Source organism: Papaver somniferum, chromosome 8 (genome assembly GCF_003573695.1).
Source record: "Papaver somniferum cultivar HN1 chromosome 8, ASM357369v1, whole genome shotgun sequence".
Taxonomy (NCBI): Eukaryota; Viridiplantae; Streptophyta; class Magnoliopsida; order Ranunculales; family Papaveraceae; genus Papaver; species Papaver somniferum.
Genome location: NC_039365.1, coordinates 101,404,190 through 101,418,498, shown reverse-complemented (window position 1 = coordinate 101,418,498; position 14,309 = coordinate 101,404,190). Strand labels below are relative to the sequence as shown.

Genomic DNA, 14,309 nt, shown 5'->3' with positions numbered 1-14,309 from the left:
ATGAATATGTACAAACCTGTGTAAATCCAATTATAATGATAAACAATATAATGCAAAAAAGGAAAAACACAAGACAACAGAAATTTTGTTAACGAGGAAACCACAATAGCAGAAAAACCCCGAGACCTCGTTCATATTGAACACCACATTGTATTAAGTCGTTACAGACACTAGACTACTATCAAACTTCAGACTGGAATGTAGTTAAGACTGAATTCACCCTCCAGGCGATTCAGTTATAGTCGCGCTTCTTATGCCTCTTGAACCTCGCAAGGTTTTACGCACTTGATTCCCTTAGATGACGTCCTTTACAGCCTAAGAGTTGCTTCAGCCGAAGTGAAGACTTTAAATACCAATCTGCCTCTAGCAGATAAGCATATTTGATTTTCGTTTAGATCAAATATCAAGGTGTAGAAATATGTTTGCAATAACAACTAGAAAACCTCACAAATTCAGAACTTACGAATCACGAAGAACATCCGAGATTATTAACCACCTCTCAAGAACAATCGTCGAAAGATCAACTAACATCAGTCTTTAGATATCTATCTAGAGAAATCACAAAATATGAGACAAAGAGAACTCTGTGACTACTATTGATAAGTGCATAATAAACTATACTTTTGTTATCAATTCCATGCTTGTATTTTCTATGTTTTCTTCATATTACCTTGTATTACTCTTTTTTTCTATTGTTTAAATTATTTAGGTAGAATAATCCAAAAGGAGCGAAAAGAGTGCTGAAACAGACACAAACGTGAGTGTGGACTAAATACCAGGAGGAACTCGACTAAACTTAGAAGTATTCAACTCTATTTTGTAGAGAAGTAAGAGACGAAAAGAACGCAAAAATAATGAGGTCATTCGGAGTTCATATGCAAAAGTTATGGGCAAAACATTTTGGCATCAAGTAGGGTCCAGTCCCTACCTACGTCAGGGAATAGGGTAGAATCGATCACTACCTCTAAGAAGTGAAGAAAATACTTGCCAAAATTGGTTTTCTTAGTTCCGAAGTATTCCCAAACCCTAGTATTCTTAGGGATATATCGGGAGACTTAAATACTTTTCAAGGGAGTTATATAATGAGATTTTATCAAGATCCGAAGTGGAAACAAAAAGACAAGGAACGAAAGCTGGAGTTTTGAGTTTCTTCCATTATCGAATCTATTTCTCTTTGATTATCACTTATGTATATCATGGGTTTTACTAAATCCATGAGTATCTAAACTCCTATTTGATTGATGATGGATTCTAAGTTCTAAACAAGATTTCATTTAATATATGAATCTATTTTGTTTTCTTCATATGATTATCGTTTGTTTCTATATGATGAATATTTATGATTGATTGATTTAGGTGGCCAACTAAACTGATCCCTTTGTTGATCTAATGCTAGTAACGGGTTAGGATATCCGTAATTGTTGAATAACCCTTACACAAGTAGAAAACATGATACCTTGTAGAGGGATTCTGTGGAGCAATCGCGTGTAGAAACAACACTAGTAAACAGACCGAGCTTATGTGTTTGATGCTAGGATGAACCTAATTCATAAAACCCAAAGCATTCAATTAGGTTACATATTGAGACCTTATTCATGGTGGCTTAGACGAATAAAATCTTGTAGTCGAGTGCTTCCTTATCCAGTGACATTAGGAATTTAGGGGATATCAGAGCTTATTGATATTCTATGGTTGGTGATAATCTATGATATCTGACGAATAAATGAATATATGACATTACTACTCGAATCGGAAGAAATCTATAGGATCATCCGTTACTAGAAATGGATAGAGAAAATAACAATCAAAATCAAGGGGGTGTTCCTCAACCTCCACCTCCTTCCGAAAGAAAGATACTCAAGGATCTGACATCTCCATTATTAGATCAGCAACAACTGTGCATAAACTTAGACGAGTCAATTGAATTAAAATCTCAGTTGATTCATTGGTTACTGTAGTTTAAAGGGCTTACAGAAGATGACCCACATCGTCATTTGCAACTCTTTCAACATAGATTAACAAGTCTAAGGCCATCAACAACTGATTCTGATAAGCTTTACTGACAGCTTTTCCATTTTTCTCTGACTGATTCAGCAGAGGAATGGTTTTATTATTTGCTCCCTATAAATATCACACCATGGAAGGATATAAAAAAAGCCTTATTAGAAAAATATTTCCCTGCCCATAAAGCAGCAATTATTCGTAAAGCAATTAGTGGGATTCCACAAATTACTGGTGAAATGCTTTACGAATATTAGGAACGATAAAAGAAGTTGTTAGCAAGTTGTCCCAATCACCAGATCAACGAACAACTTATCAGACATTACTTTTATGATGGTTTTCTTCAGTCTGAGAGAAGTTTTATCGATGCAGCTAGTGGTAGTGCTTTGACCAATAAAACAATTGTAGAGGCTATAGATTTTATTGAAAATATGGCTGAAAATACGCAATAATAATTCATTACAAGATGTGAGCCAGTAGGAAGGAAGTTGTACGAAGTTATCTCTACCCCACATTCAGAGCAGCGATTGAATACTATTGAAAAAATGGTTCAACGTATAGATTCCGCAGTTATTCCCACACATGATGAAGAGTCGGAAGAGTTTAATGCCGTGTTTCGAAATCATAGTCCAAGTTATGATCTGTACTCTTCTACTTGTAATATTGGTTGGAAAGATCGTCCAAATTTTAGTTATGCAAATAAGCAGGCTGCAGTTCCAAATCTTACTTTTGGACGATAGAATGGATTCCAACCTCAGTCACAACCTCCAAAATAGAACCAAAGTTCTGGTTTAGAGGAGATGATGAAGGTTATGACGCAGAAACAAGATACAACTCTGCAACAAAACCTACAATATCAGCAAAAGACCGATTTTGCTATTAAGGAATTACATACTCAAATTGGGCAGTTGGCAACCGATATGAATCAATTGAATCCTCTAAACTTCCAATCTCAACCTCTTGTTAATCCAATAGAGCATGTTAATGCAGTAATGTTGAGAAGCGAAAAGCAGTTAGAGCCAAACCAGCAGAGACAGATTGCTGGCGACTTAGATCAGGAAGAAGAGGTGAAAACTGAGCCTAGGAAAAAGTCAATTCCCTTTAGAAAATCTAAGGTTTCGGTTCCTACACATAATACACCACCTCCTTTTCTAAGTCGTTTTTCCAAGTCTAAAAAGCAAGATCAAGACAAAGAAATCTTGGACATCTTCAGTAAGTTGGAAATCAGCATCCCACTTATTGAGGACATCCGGACGGTCCCCAGGTGGGTTTTTTTTTGAAGGAGTTGTGCACTAAAAACAAAAAGATAATCGTAAATGAGGTAATGAGTGTGGGGGAGAATGCTTCTGCATTTCTTCAAAAGAAACTCCCACCTAAACTAAAAGATCTCGGTAGCTTTACTATACCATGCACAATTGGTAAAACCAGGTTTACACGAGCTTTGCCAGATTCAGGAGCATTTATTAATGTTATGCCTGCTTTAATTCATGATTCTCTTAATCTTGGTCCTCTCAAAGAGACTCGTCTAGTTCTTCAACTTGCTGAACGATCTAATGTTTACCCTAAAGGGGTTGTTGAGAATATTTTGGTGCAAGTTAATGAGTTAATATTTCCAGTATATTTCTATGTTCTAGAAATAAGTGATGCAAACTCATCAAAGTCCACACCCTTATTGGTGGGTAGACCATTTATGAGCACTGCTGGAATGAAGATTAACGTCCAACAAGGTACCTTGACCATGGAGTTCGATGGAGAAGTCGTCTGCTTCAGTATATTTAAGGATACAAGGTATGCAAGTGATGTGAACTCTTGTGTTTTAGCTGATGTCGTGGAAGTATATGAAAAAGCGGGGGTCTAACAATACCACCCAATATTTCTCTTAGCAATTTGTATGGACTAAATCCGAAATACTTTCTAGAGAATCAACTAGACAGTCAGATTCAATCTAGGTAAAAGTATCTCAAGGAGTTAATATCTCTCTCTTGTTTTGATTTACTTAAGCTAATAGAAATCAGCGAGTCATTAATCAAACACAAGGAATAACTTGGATGGTACCAAAGACTAATATCCAAGGACCAATTAATGACAATCAACAACCAAAGGTCGGACTACTCTAATTGATGATCTAACACACAACCTGTATTATTTCAATTATAAAGATAAACAATATAATGCGGAAATATAAATAACACAGACACCAGAAATTTTGTTAACGAGGAAACCGCAAATGCAGAAAAACCCCGGGACCTAGTCCAGATTGAACACACACTGTATTAAGCCGCTACAGACACTAGCCTACTCCAAGATAACTTCGGACTGGACTGTAGTTGAACCCCACTAAGTCTCCCACCGATCCAAGGTACAGTTGTATTCCCTAAGCCTCTGATCCCAGCAGGATACTGCGCACTTGATTCCCTTAGCTGATCTCACCCACAACTAAGAGTTGCTACGATCCAAAATCGCAGGCTTTGACAATAAACAAATCTGTCTCACATAGACAAGTCTATCAAAGGATCAATCTGTCTCCCACAGATAAATCCTACAGGTTTTCTTCTGTTTTTTGATAATAATCAAGGTGAACAGGAACCAATTGATAATCCGGTCTTATATTCCCGAAGAACATCCTAGAGTTATCAATCACCTCACAACAATCTTAATCGTATGGTAGTGAAACAAGATGTCGCGGAATCATAAACAATGAGACGAAGATGTTTGTGACTACTTTTTATATCTTGCCTATCGGAGATATCAATCTCAAGACAATCAATCTGATTGTACTCGTACGATAGAAGATGCAAGATCAGATCACACAACTACGATAAAAGTAGCATCGGTCTGGCTTCACAATCCCAATGAAGTCTTTAAGTCATTAACCTAGTTTCAGAAGAAGAAAACCAAAGGTTAAAGGAGAATCGACTCTAGCACGCAAACTAGTATCACAGGTTTGGTGTGGGGATTAGTTTTACACAATAATCGATGTCTTCTTTATATAGTCTTTCAAATGAGGGTTTGCAATTAAGTTACCTTGGTAACAAAGCAATCAATATCCAACCGTTAGATGAAGACCTGTTTTAGATTCAAGCTAATATTTATCAACCGTTAGATCGAAAACTTAGCTTGTTACACACACTTGATAATGCATGTTTCTAGGTTTGTTAACCGTACCCAAACGTATGCACTTTTGGGTTCAACAATAGTTAACCGAAAGGTTATCCATATGTGCATTTCATATCAATCATGTTCTTCTTCACCATAACTAATTCAAATGAATTCAAGATGAACTAGTTAGAGAGTTGTTCAATTGCAAGGAAATCTCATGTACTATACAAGACACAATTGAAGCAAAGATGATTTGATTCACTTGAATCGGTTCATGAACTTTTATAGCCACGGTTTGCAAAAAACATCCTTAGTCTTTTTAATTTTAAGTTCAGAAATCATCTTCAGATATATAACCTTCTCAAGTTCGCAGACTAGGTTCGCGGACTTAAGTTACCGGGCAGAGTTTACGAACTCCAGCAGAAATTCTCGGGAATGAGAAATTCGCCGGTTCGCGGACTTAGCTTCACGCAAGTAGTTTGTCAACTCCAGATGAAATTCTCGGGTTTGAGAACTTCGGCATTTCGCGGACTTGGCTCACGCCATTCTTCCGGTTCTCTTGATCAACAAAGTTCGCAATCTTTGGTTCAAAGAATATGACTTATACATAAATGTGTTTCTACAACAATGCTTATGTCTACCATTGGTTATGTAATCTAAACTCTCATTTCAATCATTGAAATATTCTTAGAGGACGTTATCTAGTTGTTATACCATTTCTCGTCAAAGCAATTTTCAAGATGACTGAAGCATATCATGACTTCGTCACTAGGTAAAGATAAACTTGATCGAAGCGAAAATCTTACCAACACATATTTCGAGATATAGATAGGCGAGGTATACTCGGCTCGAAATACCAAATGTGTATAATCCAAGTATATATATATATAGCATACGACTTAATGTCTCAAAGAGTAGGAGATAGAGTAGATAGACTTTTGAGTGATAGATAAGTTCAAGTCTTCACATACCTTTTTGTCGAGAAGTTCCACCGGTTCCTTGAGTAGTTCTTCTACTTGTATGATGAATCGACATGAAGTCCTTGAGCTCAACTACACTTTCTATCCTAGTCCGAGACTTATCTATAATAGACTAGAAATCAAAAGTTTTGACCACTAACATTGACAAACATGCTTGAGATAGCAACGCATGCGAGTTCGACCGAGCAATGCTCTAACAATCTCCCCCTTTGTCATTTTTAGTGACAAAACTATCAATACATATGGAATACAAAAAAGATAAAGAAACTTTAGTAGCTCCTATTCCACATGTCTAATCTTCAACATTCCTCGATATCTTTGTCACTTCCAAGTACTCCAATGATCCCAAAGGTTGTAAGTTTAGCATCACCGTTGTTGAAGATCCGTAGCTATAACAATGAGAATACATAGTTCTCGATCATTGTTGTACAGTGTCATAGTATTATTACACAGCGTCAAAGTTCAATTGTATCACAACTTCAACAATAATACTATGGTGATATGTATCACTCCCCCTTAGTTAATACTCCATATCACATGGAAACCACTCCCCCTTACACAATGATCCGAAAACCATATGTATTTGTAATGTGAACTACATATTACTTCTCCCCCTTTTTGTTAATAAAATTGGCAAAGGTACAAGAACGGGAGCATAATGAAATTTTCGAAAGAGACATTTCATGACAAAAGGAAAAAAATACATACCAACTAATTTAGATGAAATCATAAAGCCGAAGCTAAATGCATTCATCAAAGAGTTTAAAGATACAAGATAACCCCTCTAAAATTCCACAGCCGCACACCCCTCAAGATATGACCATTAAGCACAAGTTCAAAAGAACTCTTCCCCATCTAATGTCATTCCCGAAAGAACAACAAGAGCGACCTTAATTTCGAAAGAAAAGAAGGATTTTTATTGGACACCAAAAACCATAAGAATGATTTCTTATATCCAAAAACTCAATCAAATTAATCACAAGTAAACCTATGATTAATTTAATTAGAATACACAACCAAATTAAACACAAAAAGTGATCAATTCAATTGATTGTGCTCAACATAAGAGAACTTATGGAGACACGAAAATACTCAACTAGATTAATTACAAGAGAACCCATAATTAATCAAATTGGAATACACAACCAAACTAATTACAAAAGTAATCAATTTAATTGTCATTTTGCTCGACATAAGAAAACTTACATAGCAATAACTAAATAACCAAACAAGATGATTAATTTAGTTCAATGTGCTCGACATAACATACCTCACGGAACACCAACTAAGCTAAAAATCAACTTGGTTGTATAGTTCTCAACATAAGATACATTACGGAGCCTCACAGTAATACATAAAATATGGATCAGGGATGATCAATACTGCGGAATACACAAGGATTCATTCTATCTTCAATCACTATTTGCATAACGACAATTAATAAACATAATCCTTGAAAACAAAAGATTTTAACCTATCTTCCATCAAAATATTTATAGGCTTAACTTTTGTATTTGTCAAAAGTCCATTCATTCTTTTACAGTACGTGAATACCGACCACGAACGACTTTACTTTTGACAAAGTATGGGACAAACATAGTTCACGGACGTAAACACCAATCCCATAAAAAATTGCAATATAACAAATCATAAAGATTAATACTGCAAAAACATCATACTCCAAATATTTTTAGAATTTTAAACCAATAAACCTAAAAAAGAACAAGAAGATGAAAAATAATAGTTATGTGTAGTCACAATCATTGCTATTCAAAGCACTAGTTATTCTTCCAACTAAATCAAAAAGAAGACTTACTAGGCAACAAATAAACTTCTATGATGCATTTCACTTACTTTGAAAATTCTTCTCATATTCCCTATATTCATCAAGCTCATCTTCGATTAGATCAATCCTGGATTCAAGATTATCCACCTTTTCTTCAAGTCTTTTAGAGCAAGCTTCGAGTTCACTTTTCAGGGCACGTACTTGATCCAAGACAATATTCATGGTTAAAGAGAGCTTATCAAATTGTGAGACTGATGGATTCTCATCAGACGATGATATACGCTTGTCATAACATATCTCGTTATCGGAAGAATCAAAACGAATCTTCTTAGAGGAAAACAGAACAATCCATACATCATTTTCTTTGCTTGAAAGACTAGAGGAGGACATGATATAGAAGATAAATGAAATGATCATCCAGAAGAGGAGAAACTTCATTTTAAAAGAATGAAGATGAAGAATTTCCTAAAACGACCTTTTACCAAACCCTAACAGAATTAGGTTATCACCAGAAAAGATCTTTTAAAGAGTCAGAAACCGTACCTGAACAATAACGGTACAAATGGAGAATAAAAAAAAGCTAAAAACTCCTAGAGAATTAACAGACACATTCCAACACAACCCTCTCGAAAATCATGATACTTCCTTAAGAGGGATAGACGAAAGAATCATGAATAACAAGATTACAAATCATAATCATTCCAATCCAATATAGGACTGGGATATATCTCGTGAGGGGAGGAATTATTTGTTAATCCAAGTTTTTGCTTATTCTTTAGAAAAGAAGAGTTATGCACATCATTCTTTTACCTTTTAATCACAGTTTTGAAGAACTTGATTGTTGATTTGCGCAAATCCTGCACCGTTCTAGAAATCACTTTTTGAGGGAAAAAAGATTTCACAGGAGATTTCTTCTTCTTCTTCTGCACACAGCGTTTAGCAGAGCAGGATTTCTTTTGATCATTCGTGCTAAGATGATCCTGATTTTTACACGAGGAAACCGAGAGTTTTGGTAGCATCTTGTGTTTTTCTGTATCACCCTTGTTGTCAAGATGACTGGAACGTGATACATAATCGGGTGACATTTGCTGACACGGCTTACGATACATAGTCGGAGTTATTCGACATGTCGTATAAGAATCACGATTGTGATTTTCAGCAAAGAGATTAAGAGAACAATCACATATTTCATCTTCAGGACAATAATCAAGAGTATTCATCCATGCTTTAGTTATCTTATTCACCTCAGTATCTGGACCTTTGGAAGTACGAACACTTTTACACCACACGAGACCAGTTTCGCTAGTACGGTTTTTCTGAACTCTCTTATCCTCCTTTTTGATTGATCGAACTTCTTTTTGAGACTTTCTTTTACTTTGTCTAAGAATTTTCTTAAGCTGTTGTATAAATCGAGACAACGTAGACACAAAACAATTCTCAATTTTCTTATCAATCAATTAGGACGATGAGATTTTCCATCAGGAGTAGTAACATGACCACTAGACCAGTGATGTTTATCTCTGGATTTAAGTTCGCGATCGAAATTTTTAAGCTTCCCAACAAGCGTGTTTCGCGAAAGAGTATCAAGATTATTTTCCTCAACGATGGCATGTTTTTTAGATTCGTATTTAGATGGCAGCGATCTGAGAAGCTTCATCACAATTTCCCTTTCAGGAATAGTCCCACCCAATGCACAGGATGCATTAACAATTTCAGACATTTTGTGATAAAATTCGTCAAATGACTATTCTTCTGCCATATGAAGGTTTTCCCAATCGGAGTTAAGGTTTTGAAGGCTAGCTTCCTTTTCGCTGGTGTTACCTTCAAATACAGTTTCTAAAGTATCCCAAGCATATTTAGACGTGGAGCATGAATCCACATGGTGTCGAAGATCCGGGGTAATGCCATGAATGATGGCATTCGAACTGTCGGAGTTTTTCTTTGCAGCAAGCGACTCAGCAGCAGTATATGTACCGATGTTTTTAGGCATGGTAACATTTTCAACTATAACAACGGGAACCTCATAGCCATTAACAACATATACCCATGATTGGAAATCACGCGATTGAAGAAAAGTACGGATATCAATTTTCCACCATAGGTAGTTTGAGCCATCGAAGACTGGTGGTACGTTTACTGAGATAGCACAACTGTCCATAGAGTCAGATCGCTACAAACACAGACTTGTAAGGTCATAAACGTGTTTGCCTGCTCTGATACCAACGGAAAAAGCGCGGGTCTAACAATACCACCCAATATTTCGCTTAGCAATCTGTATGGACTAACTCCGAAATACGTTCTAGAGAATCAACTAGACAGTCAGACTCAATCTAGGTAAAAGTATCTCAAGGAGTTAATATCTCTCTCTTGTTTTGATTTACTCAAGCTAATAGAAATCAGCGAGTCTTTAATCAAACACAAGGAATAACTTGGATGGCACCAAAGTCCAATATCCAAGGACCAATCAATGACAATAAACAACCAAAGGTCAGATTACTCTAATTGATTATCTAACGCACAACCTGTATTATTTCAGTTATAAAGAAAAACAATATAATGCGGAAATAGAAATAACACAGACATCAGAAATTTTGTTAACGAGGAAACCGCAAATGCAGAAAAACCCTGGGACCTAGTTCAGATTGAACACACATTGTATTAAGCCGCTACAGACACTAGCCTACTCCAAGCTAACTTCGGAATGGACTGTAGTTGAAACCCAATCAGTCTCCCACCGATCCAAGGTATAGTTGTACTCCATACGCCTATGATCTCAGCAGGATACTGCACACTTGATTCCCTTAGCTGATCTCACCCACAACTAAAAGTTGCTACGACCCAAAATCGCAGGCTTTGACAATAAACAAATCTGTCTCACACAGACAAGTCTATCAAAGGATCAATCTGTCTCCCACAGATACACCCTACAGGTTTTGTTCTGTCTTTTGATAATAATCAAGGTGAACACGAACCAATTGATAATCCGGTCTTATATACTCGAAGGACATCCTAGAGTTATCAATCACCTCATAACAATCTTAATCGTATGGTAGTGAAACAAGATGTTGCGGAATCACAAACAATGAGACGAAGATGTTTGTGACAACTTTTTATATCTTGCCTATCGGAGATATCAATCTCAAGCCAATCAATATGATTGTACTCGTACGATAGAAGATGCAAGATCAGATCACACAACTACGATAAAAGTAGTATCGGTCTGGCTTCACAATACCAATGAATTCTTTAAGTCGTTAACCTGGTTTTAAAAGAAGAAAACCAAAGGTTAAAGGAGAATCGAATATAGCACGCAAAATAGTATCACATGTAAAGCGTGGGGATTAGTTTTGCACAATACTAGATATCTCCTTTATATAGTCTTTCAAATCAGGATTTGCAATTAAGTTACCTTGGTAACAAAGCAATCAATATCCACCGTTAGAAAAACCTGATTTAGATTCAAGCAAATATTTCTCAACCGTTAGATCGAAAACTTAGCTTGTTACACACACTTGACAATGCACGCTTCTAGGTTTGTTAATTGTACCCAAACGTATGCACTTGTTGGTTCAACAATTTTTAACCAAAAGGTTAGCCATATGAGCATTTCATATCAACCATGTTCTTCTTCACCATAACTAGTTCAAATGACTTCAAGATGAACTAGTTAGAGAGTTGTTCAATTGCAAGGAAATATCATGTACTACACAAGATACAATTGAAGCAAAGATGATTTGATTCACTTGAATCGGTTCATGAACTTTTATAGCCACGGTTTGCAAACTGCATTCCATAGTCTTTTTAAGTTTAAGTATAGAAATCATCTTCAGATATATAACCTTCTCAAGTTCGCAGACTAGGTTCGCGGACTTAAGTTACCGGGCAGAGTTTACAAACTCCAGCAGAAATTCTCGGGAATGAGAACTTCGCTGGTTCGCGGACTGGGTTCGCGGACTGAGTTCGCGGACTTAGCTTTACGCAAGTAGTTTGTCAACTCCAACAAAAATTCTCGGGTTTGAGAACTTCGGCAATTCACGGACTTGGCTCACGCCATTCTTCCGGTTCTCTTGATCAACAAACTTCGCAAACTTTGGTTCAAGGCATAATACTTATACATAAATGTGTTTCCACAACAATGCTTATGTCTACCATTGGTTATGTAATCTAAACTCTCATTTCAATCATTGAAACATTCTTAGAGGACGTTATATAGTTGTTACACCATTTCTCGTCAAATCAATTTTCAAGATGATTGAAACATATCATGACTTTCGTCACTAGGTAAAGATAAACTTGATCGAAGCGAAAAGATTACCAACACATATTTCGAGATACAGATAGGCGAGGTATACTCGGCTCGAAATACTAAATATGTATAATTCAAGTCTATATATATATAACATACGACTTCTTGTCTCAAAGAGTATGAGATAGAGTAGATAGACTTTTGAGTGTTAAAAATGTTCAAGTCTTCACATACCTTTTTTTCGAGAAGTTCCACCGGTTCCTTGAGTAGTTCTTCTACTTGTATGATGAATCTCCATGAAGTCCTTGAGCTCAAATGCACTTTCTACCCTAGTCCGAGACTTAGCTATAATAGATTAGAAATCAAGACTTATAGTTTTGATCACTAACATTGACAAACATGCTTGAGATAGCAACGCATGCGATTTCGACCGAGCAATGCTCTAACAGTATGCTAAAGAGTTGCTGAAATATCAAGTCGGGCTGACGACGTTAAACCAAGCGCTACATGGGAGGCAACCCATCGGTTTTGTATCTCCATCCTTTTTGTTTTTTTATTTATTTTTATAGTTTGCATATCATATTTTGCAGTCCCATCTTAATTTTTTACAAATTCCTATATGGCTATATCTATAATAAAAGTTTTGACGAAAACTATTTTCGATAGATCAATTCTGATTGCGCACTTGTTGCAGAAACATCTCCTGAGACTTCATTCAGAGTCTGATTCGAGTTGTTGACCCTGAATTTTAAAAAGGATAGACTCATCTTTCATTTCCAAAAAGAAAATCTGAATTCGGAGTCTGTTAATTTGGAGCGATATGCCTGGACATTTGAGTTTTGGTATTTTCAAGAATTTTTCAGACTGCGCGTTTATTAATCTGGAGGCCATAACTGTCAAACCATTTATTGAAACATTTTTCCCTTTTAAAAGGCCATAGAAAAGACGTAGGCGAACAACTTCCGTTTAGGAAGTTTTTCCTAATTCCTTACAGAATTGTACAATTTTTAAGTTTTCCAGGATGTTGCGTCAGAATCAGAATTTTCGGATTTTGAACATTGAGGACAATGTAAAGTTTAAATATAGGAGAATAGTTAAGCATGTTTGGGTAGTGTATTAGTATTAGTATTCACTTTTGCAGGATTATTTTAGTATATTTATATACATTAAGAAGAAAAGAAGAAAAAAAAATAATGATTTCTTGGTCTTTAGAAACATCATCTTTTTGAGGTTTTTGAGCTACCTAAGAGGACACCAAATCTGCCTTCTGGGTGGATAATTTTGATTCTTTTGGCTATAAAATTTATTTTCTTATCATATCCGAAAAAAATTTGATCTAATCTATTCATATGCAAAACTCAATTGCTAGAAATAACATGATAATCGTTGAAAACATCAATACAAGAACTTATGCATGCATTACTCGTAAGTCGTAATTTATCAATACTGAATCACGTTTTTTATAACTTTTCAGTTTATATGTTTGTCTAAGTGATTTTTTGGGACCCTAGTATTTCTTTGATGTTGTCGCGAGGATGAATCATTTGTTGAGATAGAAGCCCCAAAGACAATGAGAACCGATCAAAGTGGTTAGTTATTTTTATGTAATAATTTGCAATTGTCTTGTACACTCAAAAAGTGAGCCAACACATAAAAATCAGGCTTGCTTATTACCACGATAATATTATTTATAGCAAATCCAAAAGATTTGATGTGGTATTCGACACTTTGATAGCAATACGTGTGTGTTATCCCTGTTTCTGTCGCCTAAACAAGCGTGGAACACAGGATACCTGATAACTAGCTTAGATACAAAATATTTGGTCATGTTGTCGATAAATGGGATCTGTTCTCAACCACGCTATATATAAATAATCCTGTGACAGTTCATGAAAATATTTTGGTTAACTTTGACCTTAGTCAACATCTGCACACTTCAATTTTCCATTCATTCTTTTATCTATCCATGTGATTCAAGTTTCTTATACATTTTTATGTGTATTTTCTGAATAAATACGTGAGTATTGTGCATAATATCAAAAAACATTGCAACAAGTATATATCGATTTAATGAATGTCACACGCAAGAAATTGCTTGTGTGTGATGATTGGGATTCATATGGGATATTAATAGCTAAAGAACATTTATAGGCTAATTATTTGGCTTTCTCAGTGTCGATCCTTAACTGTTCTTTTG

The 14,309-nt window shown here is 35.8% G+C and overlaps 1 protein-coding gene across 1 annotated transcript; it reads left to right on the top strand.

Annotated features, from left to right (window-relative positions):
* The first annotated feature begins 2,813 nt into the window (after window positions 1–2,813).
* LOC113305857 lies at window positions 2,814–3,859 on the top strand. The gene is made up of 2 exons (XM_026554851.1): window positions 2,814–3,265; window positions 3,430–3,859. Exons 1-2 carry the CDS (start codon window positions 2,814–2,816, stop codon window positions 3,857–3,859), a joined length of 882 nt encoding a protein of 293 aa, XP_026410636.1.
* Window positions 3,860–14,309: the final 10,450 nt, after the last annotated feature.